The sequence below is a fragment of the Lynx canadensis genome, chromosome B2 (assembly GCF_007474595.2).
Source record: "Lynx canadensis isolate LIC74 chromosome B2, mLynCan4.pri.v2, whole genome shotgun sequence".
Lineage (NCBI taxonomy): Eukaryota > Metazoa > Chordata > Mammalia > Carnivora > Felidae > Lynx > Lynx canadensis.
This window is the reverse complement of record NC_044307.1, coordinates 9,165,467-9,184,523: the sequence shown is the minus strand read 5'-3', so window position 1 is coordinate 9,184,523 and position 19,057 is coordinate 9,165,467. Positions and strand designations below refer to the sequence as shown.

Genomic DNA, 19,057 nt, shown 5'->3' with positions numbered 1-19,057 from the left:
AAGCACCAGGCACTGAGTTTAATCATCTGTTTCGCTTAATAAACCAAATCACCGCTCCCTGACATCAAGCCCCAGGTCACCCTCAGCTAAGAAGTCAAATTTCCATTCCTGAAAGGGTTCCAAATGTGAACTAGACACAGCTGCCGTGCCTTATCAAAATCCCTTACCACGCCTGGTAAGTAAATAGAAGGACTCACGGCTCACTCCAGCAAAGCTTTAAACTTTTCCAGTCTAAAAGTGTTTGAAAGGAAAGAGAGAAAAATCAAAGTAAGTTGAATTTTCTACCTTAAAAAAAAAAAATCACTTGACAAAAATCTTAACCAACAGTTAAAGCAGCATAACCTCAATCAGCACGTGCATTGGTAAATTATTCAAGCATGTATCCCGTATTATGTACAACCCAGAAAAATGGCCCGATGACCAGCTCATTCTGGAATTTTTCCCTAACTTTCCGCCGTACTGAAGGCCAGTTCTGACTGGTGGAGGAAGCTTCCAGATTTGGACATCTGTTAATAGCATTGAGTTTAAACGAGAGGCAGGATTGCTTTTCTCTTATCATGGGTGATTGAGTTTATGGATGGCAGGAGACAGAAGTGCTGCGCGATAAAATACAAAACGATACTGGCTCAGCCACCCCCATTACGTATTGAACTCTGTTTTGATTAGGTGATCCCAAATGCTGTTCTGTCATGCAGGGCCATTCCATCGAACGTACCTAACGTCCAGGCAAAGTAATACTTGGGCTTCGAGGCTTGCATGACGATATACAAGTAGCACAGTCGAGTCAGAAAGTTCGCTTTATGAACAAACCAGTCATCAACCAGGCAGGTGACAGGGAAGGTCTTCGTGAGTGTCAAAAACAGAAGGAGAGACACCAAGGTCATGTACAACTTGCGGATCACAGCTCCCTGAAAATGTGGAAAAGAATCGGTGTAACCATTCAAGATTCCAGTATGAAGAAAAACAATTTGAGCAAGGGCACATTAAGAACAAAGCTGTTCCAACAGCCGCTTTGGCAATATGTCCTAGAAGGAGAGGCACGCCTAGGACACAAATTGGATGCTGGGCATATGGGCTACAAGTGAAGAAAGAACATACCTCTGACCCTTGAGGATTGAATGTATCTAAAATGGAAGACAATGATTACCAGCACATTCTACCAATAAAAGGTAGGCGTCTTATTACCCAAAACATAAGGGAAATAACATTATAGGGTGGCAGTCTTCCATCAGAAAGAACCATTTCGCTTGTCTTCCACTTCTGTCACCAGCAGAGCCGAGGAAATGGGTTTCAGTCGCCACAAGGACAGAGGCTTAGGTAGGAAGGATTCTGTGCCAGTTTTCAAGGGCCTGAGCCAGGACATGAGCAGGTAATGGAAAGCTTTAGGAAGCCTTCCAGGATGGTTTACATGTGGTCTGCTCTGGCCTTGAGATGTGCTAGTGGTTTTTTGGCTTTTTTGACGTTTATTTATTTTTGAGAGACGGAGAGCATGAGCGGGGGAGGGGCAGAGAGAGAGGGAGACCCAGAATCCGAAGCGGGCTCCAGGCTCTGGACTGTCAGCACACAGCCCGATGCGGGGCTCAAACTCAAAAACCGTGAGATCATGACCTGAGCCGAAGTCGGTCGCTTAACCGACTGAGCCATCCAGGCGCCCCATGATGTGCTAGTGTTTTAAATGCCTCTGGACCAAGTGATTTCTGCTCAGTTTCCCTGACATTCCAGGCAATGTCAATGAACATCAATAGGATTCTGGTTCCCAACTTAAAAAAAAAAAAAACAAAAGGGGGCCACTTTCTCTTTGTAATATGGGGACAGCAGGACGGCAACAGCACCTCCCTCAGCTTGAGGGTTAGGTGAGTGAGTGTCTGCAAGGCATCCAACGGCGCCTGGCTCCCAGTCGAGTGCACGCCACGCTTAGCCACGATGATGCCAACACACTGGGGAAGCACCAGCTCGTGAGGGCCACCCTCTCCCACCGATGTGTCTTCAGCCAAAATACCACCTCCCTGCTTCATGCTCTCCGTGCACAAACATGCAAGAGGCTCCCTGGAGAGTGATGTTAAGACTCTCTGAGAATATCCTCTACGAGCACGTGCAACATAAAAGCACTACTGTGCCAGACCCTGCCAAGAAACACCCGCGGGCACCCTGATGTCTCGTGGCCACGGTGACCTCACTGCTATGTTGTTTCGATGCCGCAGCGAGAGCAGAGACAGTGGACGGACCATAAACTGTCAAAGACCCGACAGCACCGAAACTCTCTGAAAACGCATGCTCCAGAAGTCACTTAAATTTTCAAATAATTAACTCTGCCTAGGTTGTAGCATTTACAAAATATTTAACTCCAATCTCCCGGTTTTCTCCTCTTTCCAACGTTCCCTATTCCTTCAGCTAATTACAAACGTTCCTTAAATACAGGCCATGTGATCTGAATAAATGCAGCGTTTTTGTAAAGTTCAAGAAGCAATCCTATTGTTGACCACTTTGAAATGAGCAAAATGCAAATTAAAATGAAAGTATTTTTTAAAAAGCCATCTTAAACTCTCTCGAAGTCAATAAAACCAAGCTTTAAGCGTGCCCACGTAAAACTGGTTTCCCACATAAGAAGTGGGCTCTGAAATAAAAATCGCATTTATTCTGGTTCCCACCCCTTCCCATCCCCCCTTTCCCGATATTATCTTTGGGCTGGATATGAATTTCTATCCCTAAAGACAAAACACTCATAAATCCGAACGTGTTAACTAGCACAGGGCTGAGCACACTGTAAGCATTAAATATTGGCTGACTGACTAATGGACGAATTGCCTTAATATTTCCAGCCAATGAGCTCCTCTGTGCAATAAACATGTGGTGTTCCAACATGGAAAACTGCTGTAAATAAATACCAATACCGGTATTTTCAGTGCATAGGGGTGGTGGTGGGGGTGGGGGTTATTGGCCACGCTTTTTGGTGAACTGTTTGGCTTTTTACTTAGAACTATTACCAGTGAGAATTAGCCCTGGAAGCAGAGCTCTATCTTTCTGGAGCTCTGCGTAAACACTCTCGGCACTAAAAACTTACAGTGGGAGAAGGCTCTGGCAGGCTCTGGAAACCTCTCTGCTTCCAGTTCACTTCCAGCAACTTCATGTGCGTATGTCTCCCCTCAATAAAGGCTATGTAATCCTTGAAATTGTTGCAAGGGCCAGCTATGACACTCATGAAGTTGAGAAGATAGCTTAAGTATTGCAAAAAGGAGGGCTTTACCCTGTGAAAATAAACAACAAGTTGAAGTCTCCGGTCTTTGGATTTTTCTTTTAGATCCGCAAGTAGGCCAATCCTAAACACAGGGGTTGTCTTTGTAGATTACCAGACGTGAGGTGGTCTTTCTGGGTTCCGTTTCTCTAAAAATCCACCCAAGCTAGAAACCTGGTTTGAAAGGGCAGGTTAAATCGGGGAGTGGCTCGGGGAAGGCGCAGCGCTCCGTGGCGCCCTCTGCTGGCCGGCTGCGGCTATGGACATGGAGGGTGAGGTCCAGGGTAAAGGAGGCTCTGAGGCTGGGAAATGCGCTTTCTCATCACCCTTGGTCGCCTAACAAGAGAAAAAGGAAGGTAATAAACATAAGGCAGGGTGGGAACCTGACCTAACGTTAGCTGCTCGAGATGCACTGAAATGGGAAAACTCCCTCCCGACTGCCAAAATAAATACAAAACAAATGATGGGTGGAACCAGTTTCCACTAGAAGACGACACACAAAACCACCCCTGCGCAGCCTCTTGTCTTCTCTGGCATCCAGGCACGAGGTCCTGAACAACAGACAGAAGTAGCGGCAGGAAACAATTCTGTAGAGACCAGTTCTGGGTAGTGTTTTAATGGCATTTAAAAGGGCACGATGGTATCGTGGGGACAAGGCTCCCTAAAATGCCCCTGGTAACCCGTCACTGGAATATACCCTACAGCACTTACGCCCTCGTAACACTGACCGAAGAGTTGGATTCATGAGTCTCTTGCGATGGGTCTCCATTTCTTCCAAGTCCCGATCCCTTCGTGTGAAAATGGGGCCCTCCGTCTCCTGACCACCCAGGACCCTCTCTTCCTTACCCTGCCTCCTACAAGTCTCTGGCAGGAACCCTCCACCACCATGGCTGCACCACCTTCCCCAATGTGCTACGCCACGGGCTCTTTCCACTCCCCATCAATGCTACGCTCCTCCGTTAGTCTCCCTTCCTCTCCAACACCCACACCAGCCACAATCTGTCTTCAGCCTGCTTTCCTGCCACCTGCCTCCCATCCCCCGGCCCCCAGTCCTCTGTCCAGCCCTTTGAGTCCGTTTCGTACCAGCATTTAATCCTACTGACGGGCACCGACAACTCTTTCTTGAGGACCCTCTGACACACGCCCCGTAAAAATAACTCGGTAATAACGGACATAACAACCTCCGTGAAGGAGAATCTTGCAAAACAAACTACAGATCCATTTACTCTCCGGCCCAGCAACCCCGCTTCCGGGAATCTGTCCCACCATTATACCCAAACTTGTTTAAAATGACCAAGGAACAGGGTCATGCATCACTGACTTGTAAAAGCCACAGACTGACAGACAACCCCAAGTATCCATCAACAGCAGATTCATTCAACAGACAATATTACCTCCATATAATGCAGTGAATATGCAGATACTGAAAAGAGGGGGGTTTCTGGACACTGATACACCAAGGCCTAGAGAACATACTGTGAAAACTTACTTCACAGCAAGTCGATGTTGCTCAGCAGAGAGGTCTTCAGCTCTTCGACCTAATCCTATAAAAAAGAAAAAAGTTAGAAAGAAGATGTGTGAAGCAGATAACTCATTCTAAAAGAGGCTTACAAAATTCATTTGAAGAAAGTGATTTATCTCATATTTCACTAATTTTGCTTCAGAAATCATAAAAGGGTCCTCCTTTTCCTTTTTTTTTTTTTTTTTTTTAATGTCCCGGATTCAAGAGCTACCCACAAATACGTGTGTGAGGAGGAAAGTCTCTATATGTTCTTGTGAAGAGGGGAGGATTCAGGGACTACTATTGAATCTGCAGTCTGTCATGGATCCCAGAGAAGCCCCCACATCTCCTCCACTCCTTGCCAAAGTGCCTCTGGTTTCACTGCTACACGAGAGAGAGAAGCCGGCCTTTGCTGCCCACACCAGCTTAAGTACCTCCCTGAGTGCACTGGGTGCAGACACCCAGTATTGGCTGAGAACACAGGTGTGGAATGGGGAAAGGAACAGGGGACTTTCCTCTTCCAAAAAACAGGAAATGGAAGCCTGAATGCGGGGAAAACACAGAAGAATTATCAGGTGATTATTCTTTTAAAACTCATCCAGGGGCGCCTGGGTGAGTCAGTCGGTTAAGCATCCAACTTCGGCTCAGGTCACGGTCTCACGGTTCATGGGTTCGAGCCCCGCGTCGGGCTCTGCGCTGACAGCTCAGGGCCTGAAGCCTGCTTTAGATTCTGTGCCTCCCTCTCTCTTTGCCCTTCCCCTGCTCGTGTCCTGTCTCTGTCTCTCTCAAAAATAAATAAACATTACGAAGAATTTTTAATAAAATAAAATTCATCCATGCCGGAAAATCACCTTAGTGCTTCTCATAAAATTTAGATGTTAACTTATACTCAAACTGAAGTGTCATAAGTTGACTTTAAAACTGTATATTCAACTAAGACTGATTATGATCACCGATCACAGAGGCAATTCAGAAACATGTCTAAAGGCAGGCAGAGTGTTTCTGAATTTTACTTGTTCCTCCCATGCACAAGAAAAAAAGAAACGGCAAACAAACATCTTGCTGCATATAAGGGTTGTTCCAGAAAATCGGGTATACTGAGAATGCTTTAAGTAGTAAATGTAGGCAAAAAGCCTATTAAAAAAAAAAAAAAAAAGGCAGTATTTAAAAAAAAAAAATCACACTTTCTTCTAAGATCTCAACAATACATCTCTGGCAATCCTAGAAATTAAATTGATTTTAGTTACTGGTTTATGGTGCTAATATTAGTCTATAACCACTACCAAGTAGACTTTTAGGTACAAAAACATTCAGCAACTCACCCCCGTTTGCCCAGGACTTACCCAGTTTGGGTCCTAAAAGTCTCATGTCCTGGGAAAGCACTCAGTCCTGGGCAAACCAGGACAGATGGTCTCCCTAGAAAGACCCCATCCTTGGTATGAAATTACCCAGTTCTCTACACAGTGATTAAATTGCCAAGTATGAGCTCGGAATACCCAGGGTCAAAATGAAATTAAATCGGTTCCCAAGCTTTAAAGAAAAATAAGACTAGCTGACAGAGATTGTAAATCTACTCAACCTGTTGGCACATAAAGAAGCTTCAACCGTCCGAAAGCGTTTGCCAGAGCAGTACAAATCCGTAGAATATACTTTTACTAATTGCACCTGACACCTCTTAAGCCCATATTAAAATCTTCCACCCGGCTGAAAGTGCTGTACTCATCCCCTGGAACCAGGTTTTAATCATGTAAATCACACTTTCTTGGCCATTTGCAGGAAGGGCATGAGCAAAGAAAATGTTCAGTTTTATACAAACAGAAGGTTCTTCCTTCTTCTAGGACAAGGGTCACGCTAATCTCATTAGATAATTTTCCAAGCCAAGCAAAAACAAAAACACTAAGCTAACAAAACAAATCCAGCATGAAAAACGATTAGCCAAGGGCACCTGGGTGGCTCAGTTGGTTGAGCGCCCGACTTTGGTTCAGCTCATGATCTTAACAGGTTTGTGAGTTCGAGCTCTGCGTCGGGCTCTGTGCTGACAGCTCAGAACCTGGAGCCTGTTTCGGGTTCTGTGTCTCCCCCTCTCTCTGCCCACCCCCCCCCCCACCACTCGCTCTCGCTCTCTCTCTCTCTCAAAAAGTAAATAAACATTTTTTGGGGCGCCTGGGTGGCTCAGTCGGTTAAACGTCCGACTTCGGCTCAGGTCACGATCTCGCGGTCCGTGAGTTCGAGCCCCGCGTCGGGCTCTGGGCTGATGGCTCAGAGCCTGGAGCCTGCTTCCGATTCTGTGTCTCCCTCTCTCTCTGCCCCTCCCCCGTTCATGCTCTGTCTCTCTCTGTCTCAAAAATAAATAAACGTTAAAAAAAAAATTAAAAAAAAAAAAAAGTAAATAAACATTTTTTAAAAAAGATTAATCAGCCAATACTATTTTTTATTACCTTATGAGCACCTCAGATTAAACCAAAGAAAAAATCAACAGATTTAGAAATGAAGGGCAGAGCACACCATACATTTAAAATGTGGTATAAACAAAAAAAAAACCCTTCTCGGTATAAAGACTTCAGCAAATATAGACGGCAGATTCAGCAGGAAAAGTGGTAAATAATAGCTGAGAAAGTAAAAAGCTTTGATTAAAGAAGCTTGCAAATTTCTGACAAGTTACAATAAGGTCTGGACTGTGGATATAGTCTAAACGAAGGTCTCTGTCAGGCTCACTCTCAGAACCAAAAGGAGAGTTCTTCTCACCATCATGAACTTGGAATGCCAAGGTCGTGATCTTCTGTGTGACAATCATCAGAGGCCTAAAAGGAAGACAGAAGATAATCCATTGGCAGAAGGGCCACTAGAAGAAACTTTCATTCTATTTCCCTGAATGGTGGTGTTTTATCCCGAAGGTTATTCGATAAAATACGAACACACTGGATTTGAAAAACACATTTTTATTTCCTTTCCAAATCACTTTAAGTAAGTAGATACTACAACACAGAACGAGATCACACCAGAAAGCCTCTCTTGCACTGTTACTCAAAGCCTTGAGTTTCAGTACTGGCACCGACTACGCTGTCTGGAACTCGTTAAAAATGCAGACTCGTACACTTCGTTCCGGAACCAGAGAATGGAAACCTGCATCTTACCAAGATCTCCAGGGAACTCAGATGCACAGTAACATATGAGCAGCATCAGTTTGGGGGATACCTAAATCCAGCGCCCTGCTTCCGCCTGGATGAGGTATATATTCTGGCTTCTTCATTCTAGTATCTTCTGCCATGTGTTGTTCTAGTAAAGGCAATTCTTGCACGTACTTTTTCCGTAGTAAAAGATTCATTTGTAAAACGCAGCCACCTGTCCATAAACCGTTTAGTGACCAAAAATAACACCAATCCTAATCTGAAAAAAGACCTCAAATAAAAACTTGCCTAAGAAGTGGCATCATGTCAACAAGGATGCCAAGATAATTCAATAGAGGCAAGAACAATCTTCTTAAATAGTGATGACACAACTAGTCACATAAAAAAAGATACAAAAGTAATTAAAACTGCATCGAATACCTAAATGCAGGCTAAAACCATAAATCTCTTAGAAGGAAACACAGGCATAAATCTTTATGACCTTAGATTGGGTGACGGTTTCTTTTTTTTTAATAATTTTTTGAGACAGAGAGAGACAGAGCGTGAGCAGGGGACGGGCAGAGAGGGAGACAGAATCCAAAACGGTTGCCAGGCTCCAGCTGTCAGCACAGAGCCTGGCACGAGGCTCAAACTCATGAACCAGGAAATCATGACCTGAGCCGAAGTCAGATGCTTAACCGACTGGGCCACCCAGGTGCCCCTTGGTGATGGTTTCTTAAATGCAACGCCAATAATCTGTAACTTCACAGGTAACAAAAGAAAATTATAGATTAAATGGATATCATTAAAACTTAAAATCCTGTGCTTCAAATGACACACACCATCAAGAAAGTGAGAAGATAGTTCACAGAATGTGCTGAATACATATGTAAATCACACATCTGATAAGGGACTTGGCACTAGAATATATAAAGAACTCTTACAACTCAATAAGAATAAGACGGTAATATAATTTAAAAATGGCCAAAGGATCTGCATGGACATTTCTCTAGAAAGGATATACAAATAGTAAGAAGTTGCTCTGGCCGAGGTATAAGCAGATGAAAAGATGCTCAACAATAATCAGCCATCAAAGAAATGCAAATCAAATCATGTACCCCTTCTCAACCACCAGGATGACTAGAATCAAAAAGACAGATAACAAGTATTGGCCAGGAGTTGGAGAACCCTCATACACTGCCAGTGGGAATATTAAATGGTACCTGCTACTTTATTTTTTATTTTTAATGTTTATTTATTTTTGAGACAGAGACAGACTGTGAGCAGGGGAGGGGCCGACTGAGAGGGAGACAGACTCTGAAGCAGGCTCCAGGCTCTGAGCTGTCAGCACAGAGCCTGATGCGGGGCTCGAACTCACAAACCATGAGATCATGACCTGAACCAAGGTCGGACGCTTAACTGACTGAGCCACCCAGGCGCCCTGGTATAAGCTACTTGAGAGAGTCTGGCAGTTGGTTAAACATAGAATCACCATATAACCAAGCAATCCCACTCCTAGGAACATACCCATGAAAAATAAAAATACACTTACACAAAAACTTGTGCACACATGTTCAGAGCAACATTATTCGTAATAGGCCAAAGGGAAATAACCCAAATGTCCACCAACTGATGAATGAGTAAATGAAATGTGGTATGTCTACACAATGGAGTATTATTCAGCAATAAAAACAGTGAAGTCCTGACACATGCTATAATACAAATGGTCCTTAAAAACATTATGCTAAATGAAAGAAGCCAAACACAAAAGTCACATATTGCACGGTTCCACTGACATGAAATACCTAGGACAGGCAAATCCATAGAGAAAGGAAGTGTTGCCCAAGGCTGGGGCAGTTGGGAGGAAATGCATACCGGTTTCTCTGGGAGGGTGATGAAAATGTCATATAATTAATTATGGTAATGGTTGCACTCTGTAAGTCTACTCTGTGAATACATTCAAAATCACTCAATTGTATTCTTCAAATTTTTTTTTAATCTTTAATTTTCTAAAGTTTATTTATTTATTTTGGAGAAGGTGTGCTTGGGAGGGGCAGAGAGAGAGAGGCAGAAAGAGAGAATCCCAAGCAGGCTCCACACTGTCAGCGCTGGGCTCAGACCCAAATGGTGAGATCATGACCTGAGCTGAAATCAAGAGTCGGACGCTTAACTGACCGAGCCAGGCAGGCATCCCTGAATCGTACTCTTGAAATGAGTGAACTGTAGGATATGTGAATTAGATCTCACCAAGAGGAAGTGGAGTTAGAATCCTCCCACATACTCACTCTTCTATGCATGTAAGGAGGAGTGCCATATGCTCTTGCTCAGAAGCCTTCCTGTCTCAACATTTTTCATTGATCCATTTATTTAAACTTATGAGTAGATGAGATGCCAAATTCAGAATGCCCAAGTTATGAGATTTGAGAGTCAAATCCGTAAAGTTACTGACTTAAAAGATGAAACTCAAATACCATCCATGTTGTATTTCAGTCAAAACCTAAAATAGTCCAAGACATGTCGATGATGATTGGAACTCATGCTTACTTTTTGCAAAAATGCAAAACGCGGCACACACGAGCAACTACAAGTACAGGAAGGACGCAAAAAGGCTCCCTGATGCAGCCAACGAACTTCCGCAGAACAACGAGGCCTTAAAACTTGAGTTGTACTCAGATTTTCCACCGCTGAGAAGTGCGCCTTGTGCTGGGGTTTGCACGCACTCACCAGTAGCAGGCGCTGCACTTGCATCCATGGGAACCATCCGGTCAATCTGAAATCAAGGTTTGAGTCCAGCGTGGTGGAGGCAGGGCCATTTCTCTTTTGTCCGATAACATTTTTCATGATTAAGAAATAAAAAAGATAAACAGGCCAACTTCTGGGGAAGATGCTAAAATACGAGGATCCTAAGCTCACCTCATCCCATGGATACAGCCAGACAACAGCCACATCGGTGTAGAGAACCCAAACAAGGACCTGAAGACTGACAGAACAGGGTCACCACAGCTAAACGGAGAGAAGAGGCCACACTGAAAAGAGTAGGAAGTGTGCAAACACGGCTCGGAACCAAACTGACCCATGAGACTGTCTGTGGGAAGGAGGGTCCCTGCAAGCATGGAGAGGAGCGGACCCCACACCAGGCACCAGGAAAATAAATCCCCCTCACATTTTGCTTTGAAAACCACAGTGGCTTAACGCCAGCAGTCCTTAAAACCAGCGGCACGTAACACCTAGAACCTTAAAAACCGGCAGGCTCAGCTCTGGGACAGATGGAGCTTGATAGGAAACGGAGTCCTGGACCCTAAAGAGACAGCATGACAAACAGGCCTGCTGAGATACAGCACAGAAGCAGCAATTTGAAAAATACCTGGGGTATACTGTGGTATACAGGAAGGAGATTTACTAATCTCAGAGCGTGTGCTTGAGAGGCAGGGATCTTTAGGAGTCTTCTCCAGACACAAAACAGCTGGTGGGCGCCATTTCTCTCCCCTACATCCCTGCCTAAATAGGACACCTGTGGGAACCGGCTCAAACACTCTCCAATTAGCTTGATAATACCGCACAACCCCCGCTCTCCTGCCCCATCTAATCTGCCCTTGGCAGGAGTCCATCCAAAGCAGCACCACAAGCTGGCATTGTGCAAGCAACTGCCACACGGGCCAGCGCCACTCTAAGTGACTCCTGCCTTGGGGAGGCAGGTAGAAGAAGATAACCACACACACCAGTTAGACTCTGGCCCCAGCAGTGGGCTGGGGCAGACATCGGGTCTGACTGCAGACCCCACACACCAACTAGAGCCAGTCAGGGGACAAAACAGGAAGAACACCCTGCAGTTCAGTGTGACCACAGCTCTGAAAAATTCCTGGTCTGACCCGACTCAAGCCCGAGGTAGCCCAACTGGCCCATTAGACACACAGGGACCAAATCCTGCCCACAACGGGCAAAGAGAGCCATTGCAGACAACTGGTCTGAAGGCAAATGCAGCTCAGTCACAACAATAGGGTGCACTCAACACACAGAGGAAGCAAAACCATAAAGTACCAGGTTCTGGTGAACATGGGACACTGCACTGTAGGGCACTAAGGGACCCCTTCCTTCATAATGCCACTGCTTTCAACAGCAGGAGACACTGCTGACTTTCCTAACACAGAGAAACAGACACAGAGAGTTAGACAAAATGAGACAGAGGACTATGTTCCAAATGAAAGAACAGGACAAAAATCACAGCCAGAGAGCCAAATGAAACAGAGGTAAGTAATATGCCTGAGAGAGAACTTAAAGTAATGTTCATAAAGCTACTCATGGGACTGGAGAAAAGAGTGGAGGATCTCAGTGATATGTTCAACAAAGAGAAAACATAAAAATGAGCCAATCAGAGATAAAGAACTCAGTAACTAAAATTTATACAGGAAGGAATAAATAGTAGACTAGACTAGAGAAAGCAGAAGAATGGGTCAGTGAACTGGAGGACAGAGTAATGGAAGCAATCAAGCTGAACAGGAGAGAGAAAAAAGAATAATAAAAAATAAGAATAGACTAAGGGAACTCAGTGACACCATAAAACATAAAAACACTCACATTATAGGGGTCCTGGAAGGAGAAGAAAGAGAAGAGGGGGAAGAAAATTTATGTCAAGAAATACTAGGTGAAAACTTTCCTAATCTGGGAAAGGAAACAGAACTCCAAATCCAGGAGGCCAGAGAGCACCACCCAAAAATCAACCCAAGGAGGTCCACACCAAGACATTAAAAATTAAAATGGCAAAACAGAGTGGTAAAGAGAAACATTTTACAACAGCAAAAGAAAATTATTACATACACAGAAACCCCACAAGGCTATCAACAGATTTTTCAGCAGAAACTTTGCAGGCCAGAAGGGAGTAGTACAATATATTCAAATGCTGCAAGGAAAAAATCTGCGGTTAAAAATACTCCATCCAGCAAGGTTATCATTCATAATAGAAGGAGAGATAAATAATTCCACAGATAACATCAATAAAATTGATAAACCATTAGCCAGACTCATCAAAAAAGAAAGAGAATTCAAATAAAATCAGAATTGAATGAGAAGAAATAACAACCAACACCACAGAAATACCAAGGACTATAACAGAGTATTATGAAAAATCATATGTCAACAAAATGGACAACTTAGAAGAAATGGATAAATTACTAGAAACATACAACCTCCCAAAAATGAATCAGGAAGAAATAGGAATTTTGAACAGACCAATTACCAACAATAAAATTGAATCTCAAGTCCAGGACCAGACAGCTTCATAGGTTAATTCCACCAAAGATTTAAAGAAGAGTTAATACCTATTATTCTCAAATAATCCAAAAAAATACAAGAGGAAAGAAAACTTCCAAATTTCCTCTATGAGGCCTGCACTACCTTGATACCAAAATCAGATAAAGTCACTACAAACAAAGAAAAAAAAAAAAAAGACACTACAAAAAAAAAAGAGAACTACAGGCCAATATCTCTGATAAACATAGATGCAAAAAGCCTCAACAAAATATTAGCAAACTACATCCAACAACATGTTAAAAAAAATCATTTACCACAATCAAGTGGCATTTATTCCCAGAATGCAAGGGTAGTTCAATACTCACAAATCCATCAGATCAATAAGAGGATAAAAATCATGTGATCGTTTCAAGATGCAGAAAAAACATTTCACAGAGTACTATATCCATTCATGATAAACAAAGCCTACTCTTAAACAAAGTAGGCTAAGAGGGAACATACCTCAACATAATAAAGTCCATATATAAAAAACCCACAACTAACATCATATTCAATGGTGAAAAACCGAGTTTTCCCCCTAAGATCAGGAACAAGACATGGATGTCCACAAAAGTGTCCTACCACTTTTATTCAACATAATACAGAAGGTCCCAGCCACAGCAATCAGACAAAAAAAAAAAAAAAAAAAAAAAAAAAAAAAAAGGAATAAAAGGCATATAAACTGGTAATGAAGATGTAAAACTTCCACTATTTGCATATGACATGATACCATATATAGAAAACTTGAAAGAGTCTACCAAAAAACTATTTGAACTGATAAGGAAATTCAGGAAGATTGCAGGATCCAAAATCAATGTACAGAAATCTGTTGCATTTCTATACACTAATAATGAAGTAGCAGAAAGAAAATTTAAAAATACAATCCCATTTACAACTGCACCAAAAATAACAGAATACCTAGGAAGAAATTAACCAAGGAGGTGAAAGACCTGTGCTTTATAAACTATAAAATATTAATGAAAGAAATTGAAGACAACAGAAACACATGGAAAAATATTCCATGCTCACAGACTGGAAGAACAAATATTGGTAAAATGTCTATACTATCCAAAGCAATCCAGAGATTTACTGTACTCCCTATCAAAATACCAACATTTTTTACAGAAATAGAATAAAGAACCCTAAAATTTGTATGGAACCACAAAAGGACCTAAATTTCAAAAAGAAATCTTGAAAAAAGAAAAAGCTGGAGGTATCACTATTCTAGACTTCAAGTTATATTACTAAGCTGTAATAATCAAAACAGTATGGTACTGCCACAAAAACAGACACATATTTCAATAGAACACAAAGGAGCCCAGAAGAAACCCGCAACTTTATGTTCAATTAATCTTTGACAAAAGAAGAAAGAATACGCAATGGGAAAAAGTCTCTTCAGCAAGTGGTGTTGGGAAAACTGGAAAGCTACATCCAAAAGAATGACACTGGACCATTTTCTCACATCATACACACAAATAAACTCAAAATGGATTAAAGACCTAAATATGAGACCCAAAACCATCAAAATCCTAGAAGAGAGTACAGGCAGTAATTTCTCTGACATTGGCTGTGACATTTTTCTAGATAGATCTCCTGAGACAAGGGAAACAAAAGCAAAAATAAACTAGTGGGACTATATCAAAATAAAAAGCTTCTTCACAGCGAAGGAAACAATCACCAAAACTAAAAGACAACCTACAGAATGGCAGAGAATATTTTCAAATGACATATCCAATAAAGGATTAATATCCAAAATGTATAAAGAACGGATACAACGCCACACCCAAAAAACAAATAACCCAATTAAAAATGGGCAAAAGACACGAACAGACATTTCTCCACAGAAGACGTGCAGATGGCCAACAGACACATAAAATGATGCTCAAAATCACTCATCATCAGGGAAATGCAAATCAAAACCACAATGAAATATCACTTCACACTTATGAACATGGCTAAAATCCAAAACACAAGAAATAACAAGTGTTGCCGAGGATGTGAAAAAAAAAAAAAGGAACCCTAGTGCACTATCGGTGGGAATGCAAACTGGTGCAGCCACTGTGGAAAATCATATGGAGGTTCCTCAAAAAGTGAAAAGTAAAATTACCATATGATCCAGGAATTCAACTACTAGGTATTTAACCAAGGAATATAAAAACACTAATTCAAAACAATATATGCACCCCTGTTTACTGCAGAATTATTTACCATGGCCAAAATATTAAAGCAGCCCAGCGTCCATCAATAGATGAATGAATAAAGAAGATGTGGTATGTACATATACATGCAATGGAATATTGCTCAGCTAGAAGAACGAATGAAATCTTGCCATTTGCAACAACATGGATGGATCTAGGGAGTATAATGCTAAGTGAAATAAGTCAGAAAAAGACAAATACCGTATGACCTCACTCCTATTTGGACTTAAAGAAAGAAAACAAACGAACAAAAACTTAAAAAGAGACAAACAAAAAAACAGACCCTTAAGTACAAAGAACAAACTGATGGTTATCAGAGGGAGGTGGGTGTGGGGACGGGTAAAATAGGTGAAGGAAATTAAGACTATACTAATCATGATGAGCCCAGAGTAATGTATAAAATTATTGATTCAGTATACTGTACACCTGAAACTAATATGACACTCTACGTTAATTATACTGAAATTTTAAAAGTGAACAGAAGGAAAAATTTATACATATATAAGGAAAGAAAATCACTTTTTTTTTCTGATTATGGTTCCAATTTGGAGAAAGACATACAGGGAAAAATGAATAAGGGAAAACAGGCAGATGGAGATGTGATTAGGGTAGAAAGAACAATGCCACTCCCTCCAACACACACACACACACACACACACACACACACACACACACACACACAGAAAATCAGTGCCTTCCTACAAACTCCGGGCAATTTACCAGAAGTGGTACCCATTCGTCCATGTCTATTTTCCATATCAACTCCCACCAGAAAATAACCTGTCTTCTAAAACATTAAACAGAAACTCAATTTTGAACAACATTCCAATAAAACCTACCTAGTTTACCTTACTCTTTGGAGCTAGGGTGGTTAAGTTCTCTGTCCTGGTAAAACTGAGATGGGGCAATGATATAAAGTTGGCTGGCCAGCATCACGTCAGATCTGACATTCAAGGATCTTATTTCCTCCAACAGGTAATTTTAGATCCAAAAGAGTATATTTTGCATTTTCATTACTCTTTTCTTTATAATAAAAGTCCTCTTTTATTGTAATATTGTAATACTAATATATTAGGAAAGCAAAGAGTCAGGCAAGCCTAAGTTAGACAGGGTGGGAGAAGAGGAATATGACAAACTTTCAATCAACGGCAACCTAGGCTGGGACTGCCATCTTGCACAACCAGGGGCTCCAAATGCAACGTGAACCATGCAACTAGTAGCCTTAGCTCAGCAGCTGAGGAGCACAGGAGGCTCGGACAGTACTCCCTCATCTCTGTTGCTTCTGCCCCACTGGTAACCCCCACTCCCTGGATTACCAAAGAAGGAGGTGATGGTATGACAACTTCAGTAGAATGTTACCAAACTCCTATCAACTCTTCCAGCATCAGGAAGAATATGGAGGGCTCCAGAAGTCACAGCAAACAAAACAGATGGTTCCATCAGCTCCCCAGGACTACAACCAAGGGTAGCGGGAACTCTTCTCCACTTAGTTCAAAGTTCACCGAGTATCTGTTGGGAACCATCCAGTGGTCAGAGTAGAATAGGCTTACCCTTCGCATTAATCTTTCCAAAGTTGTAATCTCCACACTCTTGCACTCAACTATAACAGAATCATCAGTTCTCCATTCTAATAGGCACCCACCAAATATACTTACTTGGTAGAACTTATACTCATGTCTGGGAATTAAATTCCAAGTGACTATACTAGTTATCAAAGAGCTGACAGAAGCCTGAAGAAGCACGAAATAAGCAAATCTCCCTGCAGACATCACTTCTTTGCCCGTATTATAAAACCCAATTATTTGCACATACTGAGTTGGTCAGGTGGAGGGGCCAGGATGTCATAAACCAAGAGAAGAAAACATTTCCCAGACAAATGATCATCTCTAGCAGCAAGGGGTGCAGACAAGTGATATTTCTATTATGCCCCAGTAAGGTAAAAGGGAACACAAAGGCTATTGTTCTACTCCTCTAGACCATTTCACCATAATATGCATGCATATGCATACTTGCAAATATATTTAAGTATTATTTATGATTTCTCATTATAATCATATAAAAGAATAAAACAATTATTAAAATCACCAATAAAGACCTCCCAACAGAACTACTGTCTCAGCATTTTGATTATTTCCTCCCAGGCCTTACTACGCATGTCCACGTTCATAAAAATGGGAATCTTTTTTTTTCTTTTATTTTTGAATGTTTATTTTTATTTTGAGAAAGAGCACCAGCAGGGGAGGGGCAGAGAGGGGGAGACAGAATCCCAAGCAGGCTCCATGCTGTTAGCACAGAACCCGAGGTGGGGCTTGATCCCATGAACTGTGAGACCATGACCTGAGCCAAAACCAAGAGTCAGATGCTTAACTGACTGAGCCACCCAGTCAGGGACTGAGCGCCCCTAAAAGTGGAAGTCTTAAGTCACGTATTAGTTTTGTGGATTTGATTTTCCATTGTATTGTAAGCGTTTTCCAGTGTCCTTAAACATTCTCTGAAGACAACATTTTCAGTGGACACGTATTAGTACCATGATTTAATCATTCACCTCTTTTGGACCATTTAGGATGCTAACAGCTTTTCACTATTGACAACAACTGAACACCCTTAGGAATACATTTGATTTCCTTAAGGTAATTCAACTCCTAGGAATTTCTCCTATCATAGAATATGAGCTTAAAAAAAAAAATTCCTGCTTGAAATTTTATGGCTAAGTTGCCTTCCAGAAGGGGAAGGTACCAATTTGTACTCCCACTATCAGTGTATAAGCGTTCTTGTTTCAGACTGTTCTCAAAAACACACGGGCAACTCAAATTGCCAACATGATGGGAGAGCAATTAGCTGCCTGAATCGGCCGAGCCTGCAAAGAGGAAATGAGGGTTCTTCTTTCTGCTTCCCTCAGAAATATCAATTTGTACCCTTCTGGGAGCAAGACAGAAGAATGAGCTCACTTCCACACACTTCAAAGGAATCAAGTACCCGCTTTATTACCAGCAACTGTTGAGCGTCCTGCAGGGGAACAGTAAATGTTCTGGTATTTTTAACAGCCCACACTCACAGACAAAACACAAAGGATATTCGCCACTAATAAAAGCGTGTCGTCTGTGGTATCCTCGCCATTAACAACAGTCCAGCCCACAAAAACCTGATTACTTTCAGAAAGACAAATAAAATGCCACGCCCCAGAATAATTTAAAGTATGAGTTTAGCTGTTACTCCCAAATTAAAAACATATATATGTTGTTTGGCACAAATGCTGATCTCCTCTAATCCCACTCAATTCCTGTCTGTGCTCTTATCCTAAAGACGTTTATAGGGGTGCCTGAGTGGCTCAGTTAAGGTGTCAGCTCAGGTCATGATCTCACAGTCCCTGGGTTCAAGCCCCGGGTCGGGCTCTGACAGTGTGGAGCCTGTTTGGGATTCTCTGTCTCCCTCTCTCTCTGCCCCTCTTCTACTCATGGCCATGCACTTACACTCCCTCTCTCTCTCTCTCTCTCCCAAAATAAAAAAAAAAAAAAAAAATTAAATAAACAAAGACGTAATAAAGTATGTTAAGCTCTTCAGTTTGGAAGCATGCTACAAAGGTAACAGCTATCTCGTTAGGCTGTTTTAAAACACCAGGTTCAACTTCAAGACAGAACTTTAGGAGCACCTGGGTGGCTCAGTCAGTTGAGCATCCGACTTTGGCTCAGGTCATGATCTCACGGTTCACGGGTTCGAGCCCTGCATCGGGCTC

The 19,057-nt window shown here is 42.1% G+C and overlaps 1 protein-coding gene across 4 annotated transcripts in view; it reads right to left on the bottom strand.

The window, feature by feature from the left end:
- MBOAT1 (membrane bound O-acyltransferase domain containing 1) overlaps window positions 1-19,057 on the bottom strand; it is a 104,622-nt gene that overhangs the window by 18,233 nt on the left and 67,332 nt on the right. For all 4 annotated transcript variants that reach the window (XM_030314755.1, XM_030314757.1, XM_030314756.1 and 1 more), the window contains 4 exons: window positions 7,479-7,534; window positions 4,722-4,776; window positions 3,062-3,245; window positions 716-908 (listed from right to left, as the gene is read on the bottom strand). In XM_030314755.1, the coding sequence (XP_030170615.1) occupies window positions 716-908; window positions 3,062-3,245; window positions 4,722-4,776; window positions 7,479-7,534 (488 nt within the window). The remainder of the gene's footprint in view (window positions 1-715; window positions 909-3,061; window positions 3,246-4,721; window positions 4,777-7,478; window positions 7,535-19,057) is intronic.